Below are 27,028 nucleotides of genomic sequence, written 5' to 3' on the forward strand. Positions count from 1 at the left end.
TTCCATTTCACTCTGAACACATTTCACATTATAGCGTGTCTTTACACTAGACCCAAACATGTAATGCAAATCTCTTTAGCTGCCCACCTTCACACACACAGCTGACTCACACTGAAAAGATAAGACACCCAATAAAGTTGCACCAACAACGACACCACTTTCAAAGTCACTTACATCACCTTCCCTCCCTATATCTGCCTCTCTGATGCTTGATTGCATAAAAGCGTCTTTTAATGCGATATATGGACACGTTCTGAGAAACAGTCATGTCAATCAGTCAGACCTGTTTGTCTCCAGCACAGAAGATACGGCTGATTTGACTTTGTTGACAATAACACAGTGGAAAACATGTTCATAGAGTTTCAGTCTTACCAGAAGTGTTTACCAAAGCTCACATTTCAAACTGAGCACTGCACCAGCGCATGTACAGCAGCATGTGTACATGAAGTGCCAAGGCTATTTCTGATGCAGACGCTGTGTGGGAGTCCCCCAGTTTACCAGCAGCAACAGATAGGGGAGTGGGGGGAATCTACTTTATTCCATCACTGCTGAAAACTGGCTGGTGCAACAGTTTGGTTTTAAATGTAATCTGAAAAGCTTGACAGTACAGCAAATGCTTAAGAATAAAGTTACCTCAGAGGGGCAGTAACTGGGCCAGTAATATTTCTGTGAGACTTCTGGAGCGCATGTGGTACTCAGTAAAGAATGGACTTGTGGTTCTGTGACATTTTTATTTCCCATTTTATCAATGTAATTGTGTTTTCTACTTTTCTATACCGCTAATCGCCTCGCAGCCACTGAGAATTACCACGTGACTGGCGAAACTTGGATCCACCGGATCGAGTAGTTAAAACTAGCTCCAACAACAGCAACATACTGCTTAAGCTACTCTTCATATTTGTTTGTTCTTGGTGTTTTATGGCAGTTGGCATCCATAGAGTTACTTTACTGTCTTTATCTCTTTGCCTCCTCTTACAACAACATGAATGCCAACAGCTATAAAACACCACCACCACTAAAAGGATGAAAGATATAAGGATAAAAGAAAGATTCCGGATGAAGATGAAAGGTTACTCCAGAATCCTGAAGACGTCACTGATGGCAAACACATTACTGTTCTTCTACTACTTTTGGCTCTTCTTATATCTAACAGCAATAGTACCAACGAAGAAGTAGTGTGGTTTAAAGAAGTGGTTTGAGAGAATCCAATGAAACTACAGGCTATATCGCCTCAGGTATTGTTTACTGCTGTTCTGTAAAACAGAGCTTGAGCAGGTCCTGACCCAGCCCAGGCATATGAGGATCGATGTTATAACTCTGCTTTTGTTTAGTTTTTATGAACAGATATGATGGAACATTATTCGTGTGCCGCGTCTTTCATCTGAATGACAAGCAATACTATCAGACCTGACTGAGGGAGCAGCGGGTTGAGGGCAAGACGTGTTTAACTCTGGAAGGAACAGGTTTTTTGAGCAGAATAATTCAGTTCTGTAACTTTTTGTCGGTGCTTTTTCGTGCTATCAGTCATACTACAACCTGTTTGCACTCGTTTTGGTGTACTAGCCCAATGCTGCTGTCGCCTCTGTCTGTCTAATCACTTCCTGTGTTCAGCGTGGGAACGTCTCCGTGTGAAACAAGATCTAAACACCACCGTGCTGAGAAATACTGAGCTGGTGGAGCTGATAGGCTTAATCAGCATTTTGTGAAATCACTTGATCATGTTTGTTTGAATACAAGGAACAGATGTTTGTATTTAAAAGTAACTTTACAGCTTTAACTTTGTGACAGTAATCTGAAGTTATCTAACTTTTTTTCTGAAGTTATTCTGTGGTTCAATCAATTCAATTTTATTTGATGACAAAAGTTGTTCCCTCACAGTTTCCTCAGTCACTTGGTGCCAGAACTGGCTCGACCACATGTTGCCTCCGATTTCTGTAAATGACTTTTATGCCATTGGTGCCACATTGCTTTGTCCCGCCTCTGACACGCGTCTGATTGGCTTCACATGGAGCTGGAGCAGTGGGCTGATGACTTCTTCAATGAATATTCATAACCCGGTTTTGCGCTCGTCTTTGTGGTTCATCGCGTTTCGTATCTCTCTCTCTCTCTCTGTTTGACTGTCTCATTGGAACAGAATGTGGGATGTGGTTATGTTATGCCGGTCACTTGCTTTCCCGGAAGTTGTAGAATAATTAAAAGGGAAGTTTGGGATAAGACAGCGCTAATACAGGTGGTGCCACAATAAAGCGTTCTGGGTTTTTAGACTTAAAATTGACCAGGATGTTTTAATGTATTGTTATTGGGACAATACCAACTGTCAAGTTAAGCCACTCCTCTTCTAAAATGTACCCCCTCCTCTCTCTCTCTCGAACAGGGTGCCATTTTAGGTCATTTGGATCCGGTTACAGTTGCAGTGGGAAAACCTGACAAACAGGTCTTCGTGGGACCCGCCTAACAAACAGGATTATAAAAGGCGCACCCGACAAGTCAGGAACTAAAAGGGCATTAACAGGCAACACAGGAAAGCCTAAGAATCACTCAACTACCAGTGCAGCTCGCCTGATATACTGGACAGCAAATACCCACTGCTTCATTTAAAGACAAGCAGTCGCCTCTTTAAGCCGATCAGCGCAGACTTGAAGGAGATTAAACAAGGAAGTTCTATTTCTTATCTGTTGAACTGAAAGAAAAATCGCCAAGATGATGATGCAGCTGACAGAAACGCACAACCAGAAAAACTCCCTCTTCACCGCCATGAACCGCTTCATCGGCGCCGTGAACAACATGGACCAGACCGTCATGGTGCCCAGCCTGCTGCGGGACGTCCCGCTGGACGAGGACAGTGAGATGATGAGCTCCATGAGATCGGATGAGGACGAGGGGGACATGTACAGCTACTACCAGCTGCTCAAGTCCATCCGCAGAGACATGGAGTGGGGGGTCCGCTGCGCCTCCGCCGACGAGAGGCGCAAGGAGAGCATGAAGATCACCCGCATGAACTCGTCCGCGTCCACCTCCTCCTCCTCGTCTTCTTCCTCCTCATCCTCCTCCTCCGCGTCGTCATCGTCGTCATTCGATGAAGACGATGAAGAGGACGGAGATTTGCAGAAGCTGTTCCAGTACCACCTGACCGGACTACAGGATGTGCTGTCCAAGCTCACGCATCAGGCCGTTTCTCTCACCAAGCGCTACAAACAGGAGATTGGCATCGGGGGATGGGGCCATTAAAGGTCTCTGCACCGCGAAACTGAACTTTACTGACTTATCAATAGGCCTTAATGCTGCTGTAGCTGTGACTACTGGACAAACATTGAATGGTGGCAGTTTATTTTCTCCATGGGCCCACATGGTGTTGGTCTGCTCTGTATTTTATTGACTGTAGATGCGTTGATCTTGAAGAAAGCATGTGTGTCACACTCAACACCCACCCTCTCTATGTTTTGCACTCCAGAGTGTTGTACACACCATGCATTCAGTTCCTGTGATACGCAGATGAAACGTATTTAAACCTTTATTTAATGTATAATTTATTACCTCACTGTATGTTTGAGAGCCAGATGTTATTTCAAAGTTGGAGGACTGTTTGAACTGCAGGACCATGTCATGTGAACCACTCCCTCTGAGGGGGATACTAACAAAAGACTCAGCATCCTCTCAGTAATGCTGATGATGTTAGTTGGTTCATATGCATTTTGTCTCTGTGTGTGTGTGTGAGACCAGTGCTCCTTCAAACTTAATGCTTCTGTTTCTTTAAATTGTGCTTTGCATGGAAGGAGGCACAATGCTCACGCTGCTGCAGCTGCCTATGATCTCCCAGTATCCCACATGGTCAATGAACTGGAATCAACAGATAATTCATCTGCATAGAGGATTATGGTTTCCATGAGATGCATGGTTGTTATTGTCATTAATTTGTTGTCACAGTGGAATTATGTCCCATCTGTCAACATATGCAAATACTTTTGTATGCACCTTCTGCAAAAAATTTTGTACCGATGAAATAAAACTTTTATTTAAATGTACTTATTTGTTGTGTATGGATTTTTTCATGAATACAAAATATTTGGAAAGATCATTTTAATTACGTCAAGTCATAAAACAGTTGACCAAAGTAGTTGTAGAACCAAAAAAAATCACGTTTTATAAACCTTTACATAGCTCTGTGTTTCTTTATTGTAGACGTAATTACATAACATCTAAAAATGACAGTTTTCTACATGAAGATTCAAATGAGAAAAAAAACAACTTTTTATCTGCTCATTAACTGGATCTGCACCACAAATGTAATAGGTTCTTCTCTGACAAATGTACTACTTTTTGTGCAATGCCACAAACAAACAAACCAACAAAAAACACAGGAAAAACAACATTCTCGATGGAAGTAAAAAAAACAAATCTGTTACACTCTTTCTTCAGGACCATGGAAGTTTAACAACATCTGTTGCTGAAAAAAAAAATCTAAGATGTGCAAGTCAGAGATTTTGGATAGGACCTGCTGCTTTTACAGAATAAACTGACAAAATGTCAGATGAAACAGGAAAGCTTCAGACAGAAACACTATATTCTGCATTTCTGCTTGGAAATGTGTCTCTGGATTCATCCACCTCAGCTTTGAAAACAGGTGATGCAATGATCTCATGTGCTGAGACAGAAGGTAAACACTTGCTGATAAAAGCCAATCTCAATCCCCGTCAAGTGGAGGCTGCTTGAGAGTTCCATTCCTATTTTAGTATTTATTTCCATTGTGCTGGTGGAGCGCCTCAAAAAGTTTATTAAAAACACCATTGTTTACTTAGGTTGAATGAAGTTAAGTGTGTGCGTGTGGAGAGAATTACCTGTAGGTTTAGGAATGTTGCCTTTGACAACACCTTGAACCACTTGAACTTCCAAAGAGAAGGCAAGGCAATTGGAATGACTGTGGTACAGTTTGTTGGCTTTTAATGTCTAGACTGTGCAGACTGTGGAATAGACCAGATATACAGTACAATAACTGTGAGAATAAGTATCTGCATATAGGAATAAATTAAGTTTGCCTGTATATATGTATATTTTAATATGTTTTGAAGAGAACACAAAGAGAGACCTTTCAGCTGTATGTGTTTAATGTGACAACTTCCTTAACGGAAAAAAAAATAGGAAATTGATATATCATTGATATATGATGTAGCCTGTCAAATAATGTAGGCTACAACTGTATTATAAGCTATATTTTGTACTATTTTGATACTTTTTGTCAGGTGTTGAAGGCTGGAATCAATTTCGATAGTATCAGTGACATTAAATATGTCAAAATATTTAATTAATTTAATGAATACATTTGTTTTTATCTTTTCCCTTTCCAGACTAATGTCTCTATTATATTATTACCTTAGTATTTCTAAGGTCAGTGTGGTCACAATGCTGTCCTGTATTTGACTTTATATGAGGTTGCTAGTGTCTGAAAACGTGCATTGAGATAATCTTATCATTAACCTTGAGGTAAAATCAGTTTGCTTTTACTATCTGTTTTATAAACCCAAACACTGCTGTTGCTTCATTGATCTGCAATGTTGTATAAATATTTAATTGTAAAAATACACAATTTCTGCTAAACGCAGTTAAAGTGTATAATATAATATCAAAAACATAAAGATAATATAAAAGAATCCTTGACAATATTTAATTTTAACAGAACTGTTACAAACGCATAATAGAGAACCTACTGTTTAGAATAACTGAAGTCTACCACTGGCTCTTTAAAGCTTCCACATCCCAATGTGATTAGTATTTTGTCCCTGAGTGGGTACCGTAGAAGCAGGAAGTACAAGAAAAGCTACAGTAAAACATAAACACATTGAGGCGAATTTATTCCCCCCTAAAAAAAAATCACATTTGAGTCAAAATTGGGAGTATAAATACAATGTCAGCGACTAACGACTCACGCTGCGTATTTTTTAACACACATTCAGAGGACTATCGATGCGTAAGTAGCGTACGTTGCTGTGCACTCTGTTTTAGCTGTGTGGCTAATTAGCCTGTGAGCGTTTGCTTCAGGGCTTTGCTAGAATCGATCATTTCTAACTGTGCGTTATTATTTATTCTTCATGCATTGATTAAGCGATACTCGAATGTCTGACACTAGCACGGCCCCTTGTGTCAAACTATACCTGTGTAATTGAACAGTGACCATGCTAACTAGGTACATGCTTTTGCATTATGAATGGTACATTACGTAGTGTTTCTTGACGACGCTGCAGTTTGCACGTAGTTATTTGACAGCAGGTTTATGTTTGCATGGCCGCAGCTACAGGCTTCAGGTTATGTAACATTTCTTTGGTCAAAAGATAGCAGAAGAATGCTGCAGTGTTGCTGTTTAGCTGAAGGCTCCAAATGGTAAACAAGTGTCCTGCTGATTCTCTGACTTCACCACACTGATCTAACCCGCTCTTCATTTGAGTTTTGTATTACACACCATATGAAAATGGCGGACAAAATATTAATCGTATGCAAGTTTTGTACATACACACATGTTTCCCATGCGTCTGTAAACCAGAGAAACCTATGCCATTGCTGCTCATTTTCTCGCGTCTTTGCGTTGATGTCGACAGTCAAATAAGGCTAAGTAAGGCGGACATTTTTAAATGCAATCAAAATTAACTTCGGAAAATACTCTATATGATCAAAGCTAACTAGGTTCAGTTCGGATTAGAGCTTTATTGTCCCTCAAGGGGAAATTTTCTTTACAGTGTGTAGTAAATAATAATAATGATGATAATAACAAAAGAAATTGACAATTAGTCACACGAGGAACCCCTATAACAAAACTATTAAAAAACAAAACGATTAAAAAACAAACGTTTTAGCAGTTTTATCAATCCTGGAACTCCATACTGGGAAAATAATAATCAATAATCCCATGTATTTGAATTGTATGTACTACTGGTGAAGAAGTATCAGGAAAATACTCCACTCTGCGATTCAGACCTTTTCACTCTGACCAGCACTGTTTGCAATCTTTTGCTACTGCCAAAACCTTCTTGAAATCCACTCCCATATTTTTCATCAGTGCTTCAATACTTTTTCAAATGTTTGTTTGCTGGATTGGCAGTAAAACAAAGAGAACAGCACAAACTCAGCAGTGAATTTGTAAACACAGGTTATCTGACAAACTTTGCTGTGACTGTAACAAGGTTAAAGGTGCATGACACTGTTCTAAAGGCTGTAATAGCAGCTGATGGCTTGTACCGTTGGCCCCTTCATGGTCTGTGAAACAGGCCCGACTCATGTGATTCCTTTAATCATTTACCTTTTTCTACTATTTCTCTTTTGACTATTGCTCTGAAATAAGTCTCACGTTGGCTATGGCTTTGCACAAAACATGTTGCGTGTCAGGTTCTAGCCTTGTAAAAACAGCGGCTTATCTGCATTTCATTCTATACAGCTGTCATTTAACAGCAACCTGTTATGTACTGTGTTAAAATGGGTCAAATGCATGTGGCGGTGACATTCATGAACACCGGAGAGGGTCTGGTGTTACTTCATGTTTTACATTTCTGTTGCTTGAGCTCACTATATTCTGTTTTTATTACCTTTTACTATTCCTATTCCTTTTACTGCAAATGTGCTGCCATGCAAATGTACAATAGTCATGTTTGAGCAAAAAGGACGTCTGGTCACCCCCTGTAATTTGTTTTACCTTCATGATTACAGTGCAACTACAACAAACATTTTACACAGTGAGGATTGTTGATGTTAGCATCAGCACTATTTTCTTGCTTTATTCATGAGTTGTTTTTGATTCGCAGGTGGTGATTTTAACAGTAAAACGAGCCGCAGGCACATTCTCCTTAGTTGGATGGTAAATATTTCTTTCTCAAACACCTTCAGTCTTATCTTCAGTCTTTGACTTCTGTTTCACATCAGAAAAAAGTATTATTGAGGAAAACATTTAAATACTAAATATTCAACTGATTTATATTCACAATTCAGTTAAATATCCTTGTATAATATATGAAAAATCTAAGATTTGCTGCAAGTCAGTGCTTCTTGCACACCTTGCAAGAATTCTTTGTCCATTGAAGTAAAACTATGTCAGAAAATGTAGACATAACTGCAGCAGTGTTGCTTAAGATTTGCATTTAAAAAGTTGTTTTCTAATGAAACTAAACCATCCTCTTCAGAGTTTCTCAAACTTTATTAAACTATCATAGAAACTTAAAACAAGGGGAATCTGTATGTCTTCTTACCAAAAGTGGATTTCAAATTGGAATGATGGCCTGGGAGGTTTTCTCATTTGTTTAACAATCGTTTGTGATTTAGGAGGTGGCATCTAAATTATAGTTGATAAACAGCATCTGCTCACACTGGCTTCAATATTTTTTCATGTGGGTTGGATTTTGGTAGCGGTTCAGGGTTTTTATCAGGTATTTTAACAAATATAAAAGTTGAAATCCTTTCATGACTATCAAGAAAATCAAGATTTAGTAAAGGTTGCAAGAGAGGGAATTAATGCGCCATATGTATAACTCATGACATGTCTCATTGTTGTCTTACTTTTCTCTCAGTCTTTTCATGCTGTTTGTCATCTGGCTGCTCCGCAGATATCAGTCGTTGGCTCAGGTATATTTATACTCTACAATGTACACACCATGTTCTCACTTGCTTTCTGTTTATCTTTGCTTTGTTGCCACAGGAAATATCTTCACTTCGCAACAGTAACACTTGGTATAATTGAAACAGATTTGATTGCATAGATTAAGGTTGATTCATGGGCGTGGTAATCTCTGTCAGACTGTGCTTTTTCCAAAATATTAGCATCATAATAATTTTTCTTTTCCTCATTCTCAAATAATTGTTATGATCTCATACTAGATTCCATCAATTTTTGAACATGGTGTGGTTTGAGTGTGCGGCTCTTTTGTTTTGAAGCCAGTCCAGCAGGTCCGTCAGGTTTATTCTCACAATCTGCAGTAAAAGACAGCTCAACATGGAGCCCTGACCAAGCCTATTACCTTCAGTCTAGGCTGCATGCAGTGGCCTCACCTTCTCTTTTTTCTCTGCTTCCTCCTCCTCTTACACCCACATAAACCTCTCCTTACCCTCGTCTCCACACAAAGGTTATCTGTCAGTCAATATTCTTTAGTCCTCTCTGGTTTTCCTGGGCTCTTCCTCTCTTTTGTTTCCTCCTCCTTCTCCCTCTGCTCTTTCTCTCTGGCCTTGGCAGGGTCACTGCTGGACATAACTTGGTGTATGGCTGTGTTAGTGTGTGCTCCCAGCTGTTTACCACAGCCACTTTATTTGGCAGTCAAGTTAAGACTGACAGCTAACATTCATAGCAAATGCCTTCTTAAGGTAGATTATTGATTTATAAACATTGGAAACAAAAAGTGATTTCTATTTGTGATAATTTGATCTATATTTTGGAATGGTTCAGGTTTTCCCTGCACTAAGATGGCTTGAGACACAGTCTTACTCACTAAAAACATGGAAGTGTTTGAAATCCTTTGTTCAGATTTACCAAAGTGGCACAATCTGACCAAACAAGGCAGTAGTAGAACAGCAGCTCCCATGTCTCCACAAACTACAATCAGATTATTGTGTGGAAGCAGTTAACATATTATTAAGATATTGTAGACATAAGCAAGCATGAATTCTGTTAGTTTTTTTCCTGGTGTCACTGTTGGCAGCCATGTTTTCAGTGAGAACAAGTGTCCATGCCTCAAGCTGGTTACTGGTGCATGGGGAAGCATGGTGTCATCAGTCAGTAACCTGTCAGTATCTCACACAACCACACCTCAGAAAAACCCTTTTTTGGGTCAAGTTAATATAAATACAGTGAGCGTTAGAGAGACTTTTTCACGTTGTTCTCTCATTTTCCCCGTACAGAAGATGATCCTCAGCCTGACTGTAGCTGCTTTTTTCGACAGTGTAGCGTATGTCATGGTGAGTTTCTCCTGTCTGTTTCACTGAACGCACACTTTTTTTGAGGTTTGTGGGGAAGTTTCACTGTGCTGTTCTTCCTTTCTTCCCCAGGGGGAGTCACATCCAGAGGGATCCCTCTGTGACTTTCAGGCCTGGTGGCTAACTTACTTCGGTAAGAAAAAAAGAAAAATTAATTTCTCACTGGCAGACTTTACACAACAGAGATGAGTAAGCCAGCAAAGACATCTGCTGAAGAGCTCATATATCGCAGTCGGTTCATTTCTTTTGGATTGAGGACAGAAACTGCCCTGACACTGATTGTTCCAGCTCATAATATCTTTCATCCAGACCTTTTGGGAAATGCAAAGTGTGTAATTGTTTCCAGTTAAGCTCAATTCAATTTGATTTGTAAAGTGCCACATCAAGGAAGGAAGTCCTTTCTTTCTTTTTGCAAAAATTATGTTTATAAAGTATTTGTTGAGACTGTTGTTGGTTAAAAAAAATGCAAATCCTAAGATGTATTAAAAATAAACCACTCAGTACGCCTGTAAACCAGCTGTGTAGCTTAAGATCTCAGACGTTGTTATGTAAAAGTGCTGAAAAGGTTTAAGTATTTCTCTTATGGTCAGAGGGCCTGTTGTCTGTGTGTAAAAGCCAAACTTTCTTGATTGCATTTATTTTGCCAACTCAGCCTTTGTGTCCTATAAGTTCGTAAAGTAAAAGCTATTGATTTTTGCTTGTCATTTGGATTTACTGTGCAGTAACCGTCCAGGTCTGCAGTTAAACTTGCTCCTCATTTAGGAGAATTCACACACCCTTGCTAATAATACCACACCCTTAACAATGGTGTAACACTTGAAAGCCAAACAGTGTGCTGTGCTCTTATTGGCCCATTGCAGCCATTCAGACCAGATGCCTGAGTGTTTCATCACCTGTATGAGGAGAGGATTTTCCTCCAATGGCAATACAGAGCCACAGCATTTCATTTGGGTTAATCATGGTGGTTTATCGATGCTTAATCTTGGTTTTATTTGCGTTGCTGGCACTTGCTCTAATTACAGCTCTGTTAGCTTTAATTAGCACCAGGATTCTTAGTTAGAACTGGTTACAAATACGACTCTCCACCAAGCTTGTTTTCCTCCTTTTTGTGTCGCACACATGCACAAAAACACACTCGGACGGGTAGAGGGTAATGGGCAGTGAGTTACTGCTGCAGGGTTTGTGCGTGTCACCTCAGTTTATCATGAGGATCCTAACGCTGAGGACAAACGGCTGTACATAAACACTGGCTGAACAGGCACTTTGTTCTGTTGCGAAGCATCAGGTCAGTGCAGTACCGCTTTTAACTTGGGCCGATAAAATTTTATGAAATGTGTTTGAAACGGAGGAAGACGGTAGAGGCAGGACAGGTGGTGTTTTCGAGGCAAAGCAAAGCTTTGGCTGCCGCCTGGTTATATAAAGACAGCTTCACTATCACAGTGACAGTGATTTATTGTGATCATGACGTAGACAGCCAGCCTCCGTCTTTCTCAGTCACAGCAAGCCCTTCCTTAAGATTAGCTGAGTGTAAGAGTGTGAGAGTGTGTGCTTTGTACATTTGTGTGTGAATGTGTGGTGGGTGTGTTGTGTGAAACCGAGTATGTGGCTCGGCGAATCCATCATTGTGGCGACCGGCCCTGCCTGTCCTGTCAACTGAAACTTGAGCACACAAACGCACACAAAGGACTAAGACTGAATACGAGGGCAGAAACAGCAAAGAGAGCTTGCTAGAATCTCTTCCTTGTGTCTGTAAAATACATTCATTTTTTACCCTTTGCTGACTGCACCATCCTCTCCCTTTTTTCACTTCTTTTCCTCACAGTGTCTTTCCACTGTGGGATCTAGTCCACTCACTTTGCCTCTGCACCTTTGCCTCCTCCTCTTCTCCTTTTTCTCGCCCCCACACTTGTGTTATCTGCCTCTGCTTTTCCACAGTTCATCATTATCTCTCTCTGAGCTCCCCCTCTCATCCATCACCCTAAGCCACAGGTTTCCTTCATATTACTGCAGAATGGGCCTTCATTTATCAAAAATTGGGGCACACACACAAACACACGCGCACACACGCGCACACACACACACACACACTGTACTACTTACGTACGTTTGGACACACTTGCAGGTGCACTCTGTGTGGCGGGGGGACAGTGTTGTAATTTGACCTTGTTGTTTTTCTGTGTGTGTGTGTGTCGGCAGACTGGAGTGCCTTGGCCTGGGTTTGCCTCATCACTTTGAATCTGTATTTCAACCTGGTCCGAGAAATAAGCACCAACAGATATGAGATGTGAGTAGGACACCTAAGATACCAAGTGACATTTACTTCCCCTATCAAGAAGGTGATATACTGATATTTAACTTTTAATTTTTCAGTCACAAAACTGAACTACTACCAATTTGTTCTTTTAATTAATCAACTACATTTTCATCTATAAGTGATGTGTTTTGTGCACTTATAAGTCACTCACCTGGCTGTGGGTTTCCCTTTGAATGTATATGTTTATATTGTTTTTGTGGCCACTTTCGCCCACGTGTGTTTACGTGTGTGCCTGTGTTTGGTTTGCGAGAGCATGTGTCTCCCTGCAGAGAATTGACAGCCCCCTCCTCCTTCTACCATCCTCCTCCTCCTCCTCCTCCTCCTCTTCTGTTCCAGCCAGCCGACGCTCTAATTGAAAAGGGAGTGGGTTTCAGCCTTTCAGCGTGTGTCTGTGTGTGTGCGCACCCATCTTCACGCTTTGCAGCGCTATGTTTCTGTCGTTCAAACTCCCATGAGCACTCTCCACAGAGCAAGTGTGAATTTGCTTGTGTCGGTGTGAGCTATTTTCTCATTTTTCATGCCTAGCACCGAGCTTTGTGACACAAACATACAGTTCCAAAAAAAAGCACTCTGTGGTTAAAAAAAGGCAGCTTTATCACATTTGCAGTGCCACTGTTAGCAAAAGCCTCGTTCACACAAAAATTAGCAAGTCTACTTGAGGTTTTTGTACTCAAGTGAACCTGCTAAAAAAGGCGATTAACACCATTCTCATTGCCAGCGGTTGGTCTGACCTGTGGTTTTTATTGGGGTTTTTTTCACCCCACATCATCTGTGCGTGAAATGCGCAAAATTAGTTGCAATGAGGCAGCAGAAAACAACAACAACAACAACATAATGGAGCCCAGTGGCATTTGTGATACTATTTTGTCACTTTTACTTCAGGCCCTCATTCAAACTCAACAGTGAACAAAATATTTTAAGTTGCAAATAAAATAAAATAAGATGGAATAAAAAATTATGAGCCCTGTCTCAAGTTGTAAAATGTCTAGTATGCTAAAAACATTGATGCTAACAGATGGAAGATAAATGTCTGTATTACCGTTGTGCCAGAAATTATGCCAGAATTTGCATCTCTGCCAAAAATGAAGCCGATGTAGGAGAAATTAGCCTGCTCACCTGGATCTGGTATTCCCACTTATGTCGATAAAAATCCACGTGCATTGCAGTCATTTGTCAATGCAGTTTCTACATATTTCCATCATGAAAGAACCCGCGTAAACCCGGAATTACTGTTTTTTGACTCGTGGGAATGGGGTATATGTCAAGCTGATTGTTCCTGCCTGTGTCCCCTACCCCCATCTCATGGGGTATCCCTGCAGTGATTAGCAATAAGCCAGAGGATATAACAGTGCTATAACTCAGAAGAAGACGGCTTTATGTTTGCAGAGAAGGGGGCAGGCTAGGAGGCCAAAATCAGCTCTCTACAGAGGCTTGCATGCTGCACACCTACTGTAAGACCTCAGAGAGTCATGTGGGAGGAAGATATGTCTGTATTTTAGTGGCTGGTGACACATAATGTGAAGGGAGAAAAAAAACTCATCGCACTTAATAGGTTAGAGCGAAGCGGAGACAAGGCATCAGGGGGGCTGTCATGTTTTGACTGCACATAGATAAGCTGTATGTGTTTCGGCACCCGGGTGTGTGTGTGGCTTAGCATGCATGCAAAATTACCCCTCAGCCCAAGAACACACACACACACACACACACTTGTGACGACACATCGTGATGGTTTATGAATGAACAAATAGCCAGAGGAGATGGAGAATGGAGACTGAATGATCCAAGAGTGATTGAAGTAAAGGCAAGAGGATGGTGTGTGTGTGTCTGTGTCTATGTGTGTGTCTGTTTGACGGTCATATACAGACAAACTGAATCTGTTGCACGCTGAGGCCACAGAGATAGCGGTGATGCTGAAGATGGAGGGTAAAAAAAAGAAGCGGTGTGAGAAATGAGATTGAGCCTCTGGAGAGATTTCTGTATGAGCTTGCTGGCACGTGTGTGTATCTGCACGTGTGGGTGTGTGTGCAGGTGTGTGAGCTGTCCTGCTGTGCCTCATTAGGCCCATGGTGCGCTGCAGCATCTGACCTCCACGTCTCCCTCTCAAAGCTGTGTGTGTGCCGGTGTGTGTGCTGGTGTGCGTCTGTGAGTCTGCAAGCCCTTGGCATTGATTTCCTGACAATCCCTCCTCCCTGCTCCAGTCGTCATGCCATGAACTGGAAGCACTGATTTCAACATTTGTATCCTTCCTCCCACTACCATAGTCTCTCTCTCTCACTCTCTCTCTCTCTCTCTCTCTCTCTGTCATTGCTCAGTTGCTTGATTGCTTCCTCTTTTTGAGTGCTTCCAGTCCACCATTTCCTTTTTCTCCCTCTCTTCCCTCTCTTTCCCACCCACTATTTTGTCCTACTTAAACCACCAGGCATCGCTCTTTCTCCACCACCTCCCACATTTGCCCTGCTGTCTATCAGATGGGGGAGCAGAGAGGGGAGGAGGGGGACATGTTGTGCCCCACTGAAATACAGAGAGAAAGTGTGTTTGTGTGTGTGTGGCGCCAACTCAAGAGGGATTGAGTGTGTCTCAGCTGTGTCGCCACCGCTCGATTGACCGCACTTGGAAAAGTCAGGGCAGGACTTCCACTCTATTGACCAGGCGACACTCTGCGCTCTATAAAGTATCGACACACACACTGCTGCCCAAGACACTGGAGCACACACCTCATCTGTCAGACTTACACGCGCACACACACACACACACACACACACACGTCATTTTGTAGAGATTTTTCAAACTTCATAGATGGTATCTCTGATCTTTTTGTTTTTGTGTGGTAGCAGATATAAGCTTCTCTGGATTTCCTAAACCGTAATCAATAAAAACAGGTTGTTTTTTTACTGAGCAATCCATAAATGCACATTTTCCTGTTACAATTTACCATGGCCGATCTACACATTTATCAGCCACTGAGTAAGGATCTGCATCCTGTTTGTGGTTCCGATGCAGACATCTTCTTTGCAAATCATCTCCTCTGTAGCACTGAGGGTAATTATGGCTCATATTACCATGAGTAAATGGCAGTGTGGCTGTATAGGCGTTTGACTGCACCTGAAAAATGAGCCTGATGCACGTGCCAACAGAGGGATGAACTGAAGGAGAAAAGAATTGATTTAGTCATAGGGCTTTTTCTCTGGGGCAAAGCTCCCTGGTCTCTGGGCTAATATGAAATACATTTCTGCCTTTTATCAGGTTGTACCATCTGATGGCGTGGGGGGTGCCTCTGGTCATGGCCTCTTTACCACTGCTGAAGGGTTACTATGGCCCCGCGGGAGCGTGGTGGTGAGTACAGCCAAGCGTTCAGCTAGAGCATCTTTTTTTTTTTGTCAGCCAGCGACAGCGACATTTTTTCTTGTAAATGTCTTTTCTTTGAAAGAAGGCCACAGCTCTGGCCTCATTCCAGCTCCAGACTGCCATGGCTTTGTCCCTCATATGGGTTTATTTGATAAAAATTGGCAATTATCAGCACATCCTTGAACACTAAAAACGCCCCCTCTCACTCTCCAGTTCTTGTGGTGAACAAGAAAGGCATTATTTGTTTGGAGGGCAGTTAAGGGGGTGAGGAAAAGGGGAAGAGGCCAAGGAGAAGAGGCGGTGGAATGAGAATTGGGACAGAGTCTTAATCTCTGGGCTCGCCTCTCTCTTTCCACTCTCGGCTTATTAATAGCTACAGCTGCATAGCTTTCCCCCTCGGCAGTCACACAAGTCTCTCTTGCGATCACACTCTCCCTTTCCATTGTAACTCTCTCATCGCGCTCTCTCCCTCTCTCTTTCTTGTTTTCTTTCTCACTCTGTTTCTCTTCCTTTTCCCCCAGCTGGATCACAGACGATCACGTAGCCTGGAGATTTGGGATGTAAGTAGACCCTTTCAGCGCTGCCATCAAAGCCACCCCCACTGGGGGAGAGGTGGGAGAGAGGGAGGGTGTGGGGGGGATGTCTCTGCAGGGAAATGTGAAGGGTTGCATGTCAGGGGAGCCTGCAGGGTTTTTTCCCCCTCTTGGTGTAAGGCCAAGATGTGTGCGTGTGTGTGTGTGTGTGTGTGTGTGTGTGCATGTGGATGTGACTGTATCTGCCTCTGCCTTGTCAGATTTAGGGGAGTTGCTACACTGTGTATTTAAGTGTTTAGGACGGCTATGAGGGATTATGTCTGTCTACAGCTTTCTGCAACTGGCCCTAAGTCTGCAAGGGCTCTGCCAATCCCCCAGCACAGACACTCAGACACACACACGGACGTACACGCACGCACACACACACTGCAGTACTTTGCGACAAGCCAAGGTAATCGCGTTGCTCCGCACAGCATCAGCAGGGAATCAATCTTTCTAAACAAATAAGCACACGCACACACACACACACACACACACACACACATGCATACACTCAGACAGACTCGCATGAAGAACAACACATAGCTATCAGCTGTGCTAAACGAGCCTGTGTCTCTTTTATCAGTGCGCCCCGGCTCTCTAGTTTTCCATGCTGTCATGGCCCAGGGGGACGAGCTGCTCACAGGATCAGGGAATCTTCATTAGCTCTAATTACATCAAACCAGACAAGAGATTAGAGGCCAAGGCAGCACCCGTCAAGGAAAAAAACACATATACTCCAAACCACACATACACACACCCTGCTGACGGCTCGCTGGGAGCGGTGCAGGAGGCCAGAGGTTGTATTAAAGGTGAAAAGTGGAAAAGGTGGGAGGAGAGACATACGGGGTGTAGTTAGAGAGATGGGGAATTACTCATCACGAGAGGGGAAGCGGCACACTGGCACGGGAAGGAGAGGAGAGTCGAAGAAATAAATTGCCCTCGTCTCTGCCCACGCACCGTAGTGTGTCTTCATCAGAGTTCAGCGAAGCGCGCAGACAGGACAGAGGAGGCGGGGAAGGCTCAGGAGGGGGAGGGTGTGAAACGGGATGAAAGAGGAAGGAGAATGAAAAGCAGAGGACAGCGCTGTGTGACTGAGGTGGAGACCTTCAGGGGTTGAGTCAGCAGTTGGAAACACTTGAGCATAGCTGAGTCACCACTCCTAGAGGTCCCCCATCTCTACGTGTCTTTGTTTGCCCTCAGATATACGGTTAGGGACAAAGACACACATTTTTGTAATTTTGCCACCGTACACCACCACAAAGAATTTGAAATGTGTGTGGGTTCTTTATTTGAAAGGGATTGAAGAAAAAAAATGGCATTAATCTTTGAGAAATTATAAGCATTTTTTATACGTTATTGTCTATTTTCAGGTGCTCAGAAATAATTGAACAATTGACTAAAAAGCAGTTTCATGGCCAAGTATGGCCTGTTACCTCACGATTCCCTGTCAGACCGAGCAGCTGATTGCATGTTGAATTTGTGCTTGGTAGCTTCTTACTGAAATTGTCAATATGACGTCCAATGCAGGTGAAGAAGGCCATCATTTGGCAACCCAAAAAAAGACCATTCATCGATCCTGAGCTAAATCACCTTGTGTGGAGCGTGGGATGTTCCAAACACCAAAACAACTGTGTTTTAAAAGCATTTTATTTGTAATACAGATGAATAGATGTACTTTACTGATCCCAAAACTGATAAATTCTTTAAAAAATATCACAGAGTACTCCTCTAGCCAAAAAAGCCTTAGGGGTGACAGCAATAATTTTAATCGGTTGAGCTTGTTACCATGAAAATGTTAAACCATGACCATGAAAATCATGTCAACTATGGTCAGATCATTCAGAGTTACATTATGTTTACTACAAAACAATCACAGTTTCCTTTTCTAACGTACTTTAAAACTCCAGTGTAGAATGTAAACCAAGCATAAGAAAGGGGCCAAAACTAGCGTGTCCACCAAGGTGTCATGTTTCCATTGCTGCAGATCAGAGATGGAGATGACAAATACCTGTGACTCCTGCAGAGTAATTTGACAATTACACCCTTTTTCTGTGAAAACGTGAACGGGAGACTGGAGTTCTGAGAGTTTTTTATATCAACATCGTGTTTGAAGAGTTATGAAGCAATATTTTTAGACACACCTAAAATATTACTGGAGAGAAACTATTTTCAGTAATTCCATAATTCTTTACACTCTACACATGTATTTCTTTTTTTTTCTCAGCCACTATTTTCTAACATATACAGTATACATATACAGACAAGAAATGCTGAATTTGCTTTACGGGCTCTTTAATGTCATGGATAATAAAGGATGTCCCCACAGCCGCGGTGTGTGTTTCACAGACGCAGTCTCGGCTGCAGCACAGCTGTGTCACCCAGTTCATGGAAGAGAAGCCTGGTTTTTACGTTTCGAGAAGCATTTAACTCATCTTTTACCCGAGATAACTTTCACTCCACTCCGTGTGTGTGACCTGAGATAAAACAATTGTTGCTCCAAATGAATAGTAGTGGAAACACTGTAATAATAATATTATTATAATAAAAGCAATAATAATAATAATAATAATAATAGTAGTAGTAATAATGTGAAAGTTAAGAAGCGAAGCGCTGTACATTGTTCACTGCAGAGGCCCAAGGCCTCGCACTCGCAGTGGTTGACTAAATGTGGGGGTAACATTTAGTCATTTTGTGATATTTATATTGATAGATTTACGATATATCATTAGCATGCACCATGTATACATGCTCACTTTTCTACTCCTAGCACACTCTTCGGGTGTTAGATGGGTTCACTTTCTCCTTCCTTTATTCCTTTTAACTTTAAGTTCCGTGCATCTGATTAGACACACCCTGCTCTTTCTGTCTCACGCACTCCCATTTGGGTGTAAGTGGTTGAACAGGTAGATCGTGATCTTTCACTGAAGAGAAGGATTTTGTGGGTCAAAGTTGCAGATGAGCACTAACCCTCATGGTTGGCTCCATACCCGCACTCTCAACCCCCACCAAGCACTTCAATTAAGGCTTCTTTCATCCAAGCCTCATTCTTCACTTCAGAGCAGTACCAGAGGGAAGGCCAGGCCAAGGCAGGGGAGATTGAATCTGTGCACATCTGTGATGATCTTTTCTCTCTGCCAGTTTCAGGCTTTCCCACCTTTGCTCGCTGTTGTACTTTCCTCCAGCTCCCAGAAGCTCCTCTGTATTTATCCGTCTTTCTTTCCATTCCTCCTTATTCAATCTATCCGCTGCAGCTTTTTTCTGCTATTCCTTTCATTCTCGCCATGACCTTATCCCTCGCCCCATCTTTTAATCACCCAGCAACTCTTTCTTATTTCTGCTCTTTGTGGTCCTGACCCACAATCTGCCATCATTCATCCACCTTTCCATCCTCACCTCTATTCTTGTCTTCACGTTTATCATCCTCTGCCCACTCTAAATTCTTTCTCTCTGCTTTGATTTTATTCTCTCTCGCTCTCTCCCTCACGCTCCCTCTGTCTAATTCGCTCCCTCCCTCTTGCTCTGTCTCCGGGTAGTGCTCAGCTGTAGAGCACAGCGGACTCTAATGGCAGATCATTATCATGCTAATTAGAGCACTTTGTAGCTGCCGCCCGTCATTCTCTCCTCCACGCAGCCCCTCCATGCTATTGTTAAAAAGGCCACCCCCTCCCTTCCCCTGCCCCTTAGCCGCCAGCCGCCCCCCCCTCCCACCCCATCTCTCCATCATTAACAGGACGTGCGCCAGCGTAATTGGACGCTGTTTATTCCAGAGATCAGGTTATTAAATCACACTAAGGTGACGCTCGCACAGGTCTCCCCTGAAACGTTTTCATCATTGTCCCATGCCATTATTGAACCCATGTGGACACACACATACACATGCACTCACACACGTGTTCAAAGAGGGTAGTCTTTGTTTATTGATATTCTCAGTAGGCCGTTGTATAGATTTTGCAGACATGCCAAAGACTTTTAAGGCGTAGTTTTGAGAATCTACTCCCTAAAGACCATGTGGCAACCAGTTGTAATGTCACCCGTGAGAATCTGAACTCCTGTTGTGAAGCGTCAAGATTGGTGATTTGACTCGTGCCATGTTGAGGTTTTGCAACCTGAAAATCACAGACGTCACCTGCAACAAGACGATACCAGCTGTCAATCACAATGGTGCCCAGTGCCCACTCACATGTGCCATGCTTCATTATTATTTTCCTCTAAATGGGAGGTCTCAAACTCCCATTTAAACTCCCCTTCTCTCATTTACATGTTAGCCTCAATGGGAAAACGGAACCGGCTCACAGAACATGAAAACTCAAAACATGAAAATATCATTGGAAGCACAACATAATTAATTGTAGGAAAATCACTTCTCACTTGAAGCACACAAACCTCGATCTGTGTAAATGTAACCTGTCCTCCTGTTTGCCTTATTATGCATCTCATACCACAAAAGCATTTTATAATTACAGCATTTATTTAAAAATGTATTTTGCATTTGCCTTTATTTATTTGGGTGTGTATGAAAGGTGCACATTTCAGGGAGTATCAGTCTAGCAGGTGATCGTTTATTTGTTTAAATATACATCTCGTCCGTGTACGCAAATAAAATCTTGTTGTAAGCAGCAATAATTGAATTTATTTTTACACCGTGGTGTCACTTTAAACAGTTTCTGGTTATTCTTCCTTCTGCCATCGGAGTCGCAGTTTCTCCCCTCTCCCATAAATGTGCGTACACATGTTTTTTTATAAATCCCTTTGCATAGAGAGTAACGTATGCCTTCTTTTGTGCGTACGCAAGCTTAATAAATTAAAAATTAAATTATCCCCAATGTTCCTTGTCTGCACAATCCATGATGCTATTCCCATAGGTGCATTGGGTGCCAGGTGCTCAGAGGACTTGGGTGTTGCACAGCACGAATCCAAGTGTTCCGAGTTACCGAGGTTGAACAGAGAAGCGGTGGCCAGGAACTTGTCTATCAGAGTGAGACAAAGGGCTGTTTCATGATTGCAGGGAGAGGCTGAAACTCCTCTGAGGTTACATCACCTCCCTAGTGGTTGCATAACACAAGGCCATCATCCCGTTTCCCTCGCTCGTCTTGGTGTCTGTCATCCGCTCAGAAATACCTGACACATTACTCTGCCCCCTGCACCTCCTGTCCTTGTCAACCCTTCATCCCATAGGAATGCCATGCATTGCAGGTATTGAAACTGTCCAGGCATTGTCTTTTGTTCTCACGCTACCTCTCACCTGTACTCAGTGAATCTATGTGCAGCAAAGTTGCTGATTCAGATCTGTTTTGTGCCGTTTATATACTGTACATACTGCGTGTCCACTGCACCTCCGGCGGCCTACACTCATTATATCCCTCTCACCTATACATCAATATACTTAAATTAGTAGTTTAGTTCACTGCACAAGTGGGAAATTTACTTTTCTTGAGGATAAGAACATTCTGAAAATGGAGCAACAAGTTATTTTAATAGAGTAATAATGATTTTAAGAGTCATACCAGAACAAGCTTTTTTCCAGGTCTACAACAAATCAGATCTAACAACAATCTTCTCTGGTTACGATCCTGCAGGGGGAATCTTATTAAATGAGTTTCTGTGATCTAATCTCTTTATAAGGCCATGATATCAAAACATTGGACACCTGGCAGGCTATAACGTTCTACTGTGGCATAAATATTGTTAGGATATATTAACACTGTATTTGTGAGATAGAAAATTAAATTATATCCTGTGGATTTTTTTTAACTGTTTTCAATTGATGTTTTAATGCATTATCTAGATTTTGAGTTCAAATCTTCTCCAAATGTTGTGATGCTCCTAAAACAGAACTCACAAAAGCCTTAAGAAAAGCAACAACAAACAAAACCACAGGATTCATTTTTGAACAACTTCTTTCTCCCCTCTTGTGTATGTGCTTTGCAGATGGTACGTGCCTCTGTTCACCCTCATCTTCCTGATGATCTGCTGCTACGCTAGGATCATCTGTGTGGCCAATGCGAGGGTGAGTGATTCTCATGCGTCAGGTCAGCAGGAGCATGACGCACCGGCAATTAGGCTTAATCCAAATGCATTGTAACCTTTTTGAAAATTGACATTCGTGAAAGATAGGAGAGAATTGCCAGTTGCCTTTTCTTTTCGATCCGGGAGAGAAATTAATCTTGGGAAAATATAAGGTAGATAAATTCTCTAAAAGATGTGTCATATATTCTTTTATGAGTTAGATCCAGGTTCAGTATTAAAGTAAAATGAAATAAAAACAAAACAAAAAAATGCCAAAACAATGTACTGTTTACAAACAATCATCTTTTCTTAGACATGTTGATAACAGTGTGATGATCAAAGTGATATGCTGTTGCTTAGATCATGGTGACGTGGCAAAACAAACACAATACCCAAGTGCTAGTTGGCCTCTGTAGTTTAGCCAAGTTGTTTGAGCAAAACCTTATCTGATTGTCCGTTTACTTATTAGTGGATTTAATGTTTGTAGAAGAATAGATTTATACAGACAAATCTATTAAAGTAAGATTCAAGGTGCAAGAAGCCAAAAATATTGATTAATCATATTATACAATATTTTGTTTGTTGAAATATGTCTATAGTCAGGCTACATCGTGGAACTAAATTTGAAATAATATAATTTTAAGTTCATACAAATTGGCTTTAATCTTAATCATAAACAATATTTTACACAAGTCATTATAAAATGTTTTTATTCGATTTAATTACATTGCTGGAACAATAAAGTATTAAAAGTTGTTGCCTACCATCACTAGTGCAATAGATGTTTTTCACTATTTTAAGTATCAGAGTACATAATCCACTGATTAATCAAGGAAACACTTAGTTATTCACTCTGTGCTAGCTTGTAGTTTGTGGTGTTAGGTAAGGGTGCAGTACTAGCTCAGAGGCAGCATTCCATAAATGTCCCATAGCTGCCATTCCCCGAGTCTGACGGCACCGCACAATGTGGCCTTAGTGCCACTTGTGTTTACTATAATGTGTGTGTGTGTGTGTGTGTGTGTGTGGATTTCTAATGTGATTTCATCAAATACAGAAAGAGAGAATCCAACTGAAGCCTTCCCAGACCGAGAATAAATAGGTGTACATTCTGTGTTTTGTCCTCAGAGTTAGAGACGGCTCAGTGAAACTGATTTTGCAGATAGCCGTCTGCAGACGGGCGCCGTCAATGACGGACAGCAGGTAGCTGAAAAAGAAAAAGAAAGAAAAGAGGCTACACAGCTCTTTATCATGAATATGATAAAAAGAAAGAAAGAATGAATGCTGCTGGGTTTCTTTTTGCATCTCATCACTCATTCAGCTCACAGTATTCTGCTTTATCCCCCTCTTCCTCTCCTCTTTCTCTCTGTATCTCTGTTTTCCACCTTTCTCATTTTCACTTTCCTCCTCTTTTCTTTTCTAAGTCCATTTATCTCTCTGCTTGTCCCTGTCCCTGTCTCTGTCCCCCTCTCATTTCCCCCTTTCCACAGCTTCTCTTTTCTGCCTCCGTGTGTCTCCCCCTCTCCGCCTTCACTCTGCCGTTTTGCTTTCTCTATCATATTTATGAAGAGCTCAAGCCTTATCTCTTTTTCAGCTGCAGGCTGTCTCACTTGAAAGAATTTCAAAAGCTTTGAAAGCAGGGTAGGTGGCGATGCAACGAGGAAAAGGATAAGAAAAAGGAGGTTGAGTGAAGAGAGGTGGGATGTTAGCTGGACACAGAAGTTTCTCCACTTTCCAGAGATTGATGGGAGAGGGCGAGGGGGAGTCTGTAATAGCATGGGAAGTAGCTTACCAAGTAAGTTTTTTGGAAAAACATGCGTAGAGTCTCAGTGACTGTGTAAGCTTTTACTAACTAGTGAGGTTTGAAAGCTAATTAGTTATTAAGAGGGTGGACAGAGAGGAGAGTGTTTGTTTTACAGGTGTGATTCCCTCATTCACTCCTAAATGCCTCACGCCTAAACACTAACTGGTGCGGTTGCTTGCTTTTCTGTGTCACTGCTTAACCAAGATTACAACAAAAGCTGGGTACACACACCAGAGACCTGGTCAATGCCTAATGATATTGCCACTTATTATCACTGTGTGTTGATTTTGATGGGTAGTGGCGTTCAGCTGTGAAGCAAAGTGGCTGCTACTAATAAGTTTGATCTAATGACCAAATGGCTGTGACCATTTTCTTTTCTTGCACTGCATGAACACACCGTAGTCACGTATAGGTTTACCATCACAGGCACATCAGCACAGAGAAACCATGGCAACGCTGAGTTAATAAATAGCAGAACAAAAGAAGTGTTAGTGTGTATCCTTCACACTGCCTTTCCTGTGTGTGTGTGTGTGTGCGTGCGTGACGCTTACATGGGGCCTCCAGAGATTTGTCTGTGATGTCTTAGGTTACAAAAACCTTCTAGTTTTCATGCTGTCCCACCATTACAAATCCCAGTCATGTGTGTGTGTGTGTGTGTGTGTGTGTGTGTGTGTGTGTGTGTGTTTGTTTGTTGACATTTTCCCAGCATTCCCCTGAGAGAGGAGTCAGAGGAAGAGGGAAAAGTATTCCCACGTTCTCTCTAGAGATTTCAGATGTGCCATGATTGTTCCACTCCACCCCCCCCTTTCATTCACACTTACAACAATTTTCTCCCCTTTCTCTCTGCCCGCTGCATCTCCTTTTTTCTCATGGAATATTGTGTGCACTTTCGCTGATCCGTTCCCTCTTCTGTGACATGCTGGAAGCGCCTGTGCAGGGATTAGTCCCATAATTGATTAATCTGTCAGTTATTTTCTCAATTAATCAATTAGTTGTGTGGTCCATAAAATGTCAAAAAAAGGTTGATCGGTGTTTCCCAAACTTCAAAATAATGATGTTCTTAAATGTCTTATTTTGTCCACAACCCAAAATTATTCAGTTTAAATTATTTCTTTTTGAAACAAGGACATATTCACATTGAAGAAGAAAAAAACATCATAGAGATTTTTTAAATTATTTTAAATAACCACTATTAATTTCTGTTAATCTGTTAATAATTGATTAATCATTGCAGCCCTACTTCTGTCTACCTCCAAACTCTGCAGTCTCCTGTAACGTCTTACCATTTTGCAAGGATGAGGGAGAAGGTGGAAGGATTTTGAGTTTGCATGGAAACCAACGCGATATTTGTTCCAGCTTATCACTCTATGCACCTGTGTTTAAATCTAGGGCTAGTCTAGTAATGAATACCAAATGACTGTTGTTGTTTTTTGCAGTTTTTGTTTGTTTTTGCAAAAGTAAGTGCCCTGACCTTTTCTCTCCACTGTGTGTCCTTTTCGAGCAGTTGCAGTCATGGTTGGGAACCTTCAACCCAGAGAGGGAGAGACGAAAGGTAATGGCCTGTGTGATCATCACATTCCTCAACACTCACACACATACATGCACATACACACAGGCGTGGGGATTAGAGTGTGTGCAGGATTAGCATTTGCGGTCACGCTGTGTAGGTGTCAAACCCAACGGGGGAGAAATTTGCCCTCTTGACTCTCTTCATGTGAGTGTGCGTGAACGTGTCTATAAATATGGGCATGCATTTATGCATGTCTTCCTGACTTTACTGAATTAGCAGTGAAGAGAAGAGGGAAAGGATTAATTACAAGACTGACACTTTTAAACAGAGATCCAACTATTTTACCATTAAGAAAATCCCTTATTTTATCAGCTTTACTTGTTTACACTTGACAGAACAGAGCCGACATTGTTCTTCCCCAATGTGTGAAGTTTAGTTTGAATGCAGGTCTTTGGGAATCAGGTGTGTAATGTGTAGAACAGCAGGGTCTATGTCTGCCTTGACATCAGGTAGACATTGATTCAGCTCTATGACTACTGTCATTTTCATGTCTGGGAAACACCACTGCCCCTGTTCTGATTTTTTTTTTATATACAGAAAGATGAGGCAGAATAAAAGGGAAGCATTGCCAACTTGAACAGGCTATATCAAAGGCAAAGGGGCTGGATTGACAGATTATGTGTCATAAGGTGTTGGAAAAATAAAGAAATGATTTGGTGGGAAATTAGCTGCTAAATTTTTCTAAATGTAATTGGTGCAAAATTGCATTGTACTCCAAGCACATCAATGGAGATGCAAAGTTTATGGCCAAAATTGCCGATAACTTGATTTTGATGCACCCTCATTGTTCACATGACACAATCATAAGGACCAGAAAAAAAAACTGCGTCATGTGATGAAACAACAAAAATGATGAGCTGGTGCTCAGTCATTTCACTTAATGAAAAGAAAGAGGAAAGAACAGTTAACAGTCCCAGCTGTACACATGTGCTTAATATTGTTAATGTCATGTCATCAACAACACCCATTCTGAGCTGTAATAACACTCATTCATTCACTCATTCTGAGCTCAGTGAAATCAAAGCTGCATTGACTGGATACAGGTTAGAAAAAAATTATTAGCACTTGTCCAGTACAATGACAGGTGCATGTCACAACAGTCAGCCTTCACTGACCTGGTTAAATGTCAATTTGTGTCGATTAGAACTATAAACGCCTTTCAGCAGAGACGGCCCTGAAATATAAGCAGTTACTGTATTTCTTTAGTATTATGTCTCGTCACGTTTTTCAATGCTGACCAGCTGTAAACATGTTAGATGGTCAGTGAACAATCCTACAGTATCATTAAACGATGAACTAGTTTTGTTTGACTCATATGCATCTGGGGCTCTGGAGGGAACTCTTGGAAGACCGATAAAATAGATTTAAAAGGGTTATCTTGGTCAGAAGCCAGCATTACACTCATGGTTGAACAAAAATACCTAATTAGTTGCATTTTTTCACCACTTTGAATGGATTCCTGGTTAAATGCCGGTTGT

The 27,028-nt window shown here is 41.6% G+C and overlaps 2 protein-coding genes across 3 annotated transcripts in view; both read left to right on the forward strand.

Annotated features, from left to right (window-relative positions):
* The first annotated feature begins 2,380 nt into the window (after positions 1–2,380).
* LOC122784704 (mid1-interacting protein 1-B-like) lies at positions 2,381–4,022 on the forward strand. The gene has a single exon (XM_044050021.1). It carries the CDS (start codon positions 2,701–2,703, stop codon positions 3,226–3,228), a length of 528 nt encoding a protein of 175 aa, XP_043905956.1. The 5' UTR covers positions 2,381–2,700; the 3' UTR covers positions 3,229–4,022.
* A 1,720-nt stretch (positions 4,023–5,742) lies between these two features.
* The window catches only part of si:dkey-100n23.5 (cyclic AMP receptor-like protein A), a 51,904-nt gene continuing 30,618 nt past the window's right edge, over positions 5,743–27,028 (forward strand). The window contains exons 1-10 of one of the 2 annotated variants that reach the window (XM_044017076.1): positions 5,744–5,962; positions 7,785–7,837; positions 8,544–8,598; positions 9,865–9,921; positions 10,012–10,072; positions 12,136–12,223; positions 15,497–15,586; positions 16,120–16,158; positions 22,102–22,180; positions 25,485–25,532. In XM_044017076.1, the coding sequence (XP_043873011.1) occupies positions 5,900–5,962; positions 7,785–7,837; positions 8,544–8,598; positions 9,865–9,921; positions 10,012–10,072; positions 12,136–12,223; positions 15,497–15,586; positions 16,120–16,158; positions 22,102–22,180; positions 25,485–25,532 (633 nt within the window). In that variant the 5' untranslated portion in view covers positions 5,744–5,899. Of the gene's footprint in view, positions 5,963–7,784; positions 7,838–8,543; positions 8,599–9,864; positions 9,922–10,011; positions 10,073–12,135; positions 12,224–15,496; positions 15,587–16,119; positions 16,159–22,101; positions 22,181–25,484; positions 25,533–27,028 lie in introns of both variants that reach the window. The other variant, XM_044017084.1, reaches the window with a different exon arrangement.

This window comes from Solea senegalensis, linkage group LG2, assembly GCF_019176455.1.
Source record: "Solea senegalensis isolate Sse05_10M linkage group LG2, IFAPA_SoseM_1, whole genome shotgun sequence".
In the NCBI taxonomy this organism is placed as follows: Eukaryota; Metazoa; Chordata; class Actinopteri; order Pleuronectiformes; family Soleidae; genus Solea; species Solea senegalensis.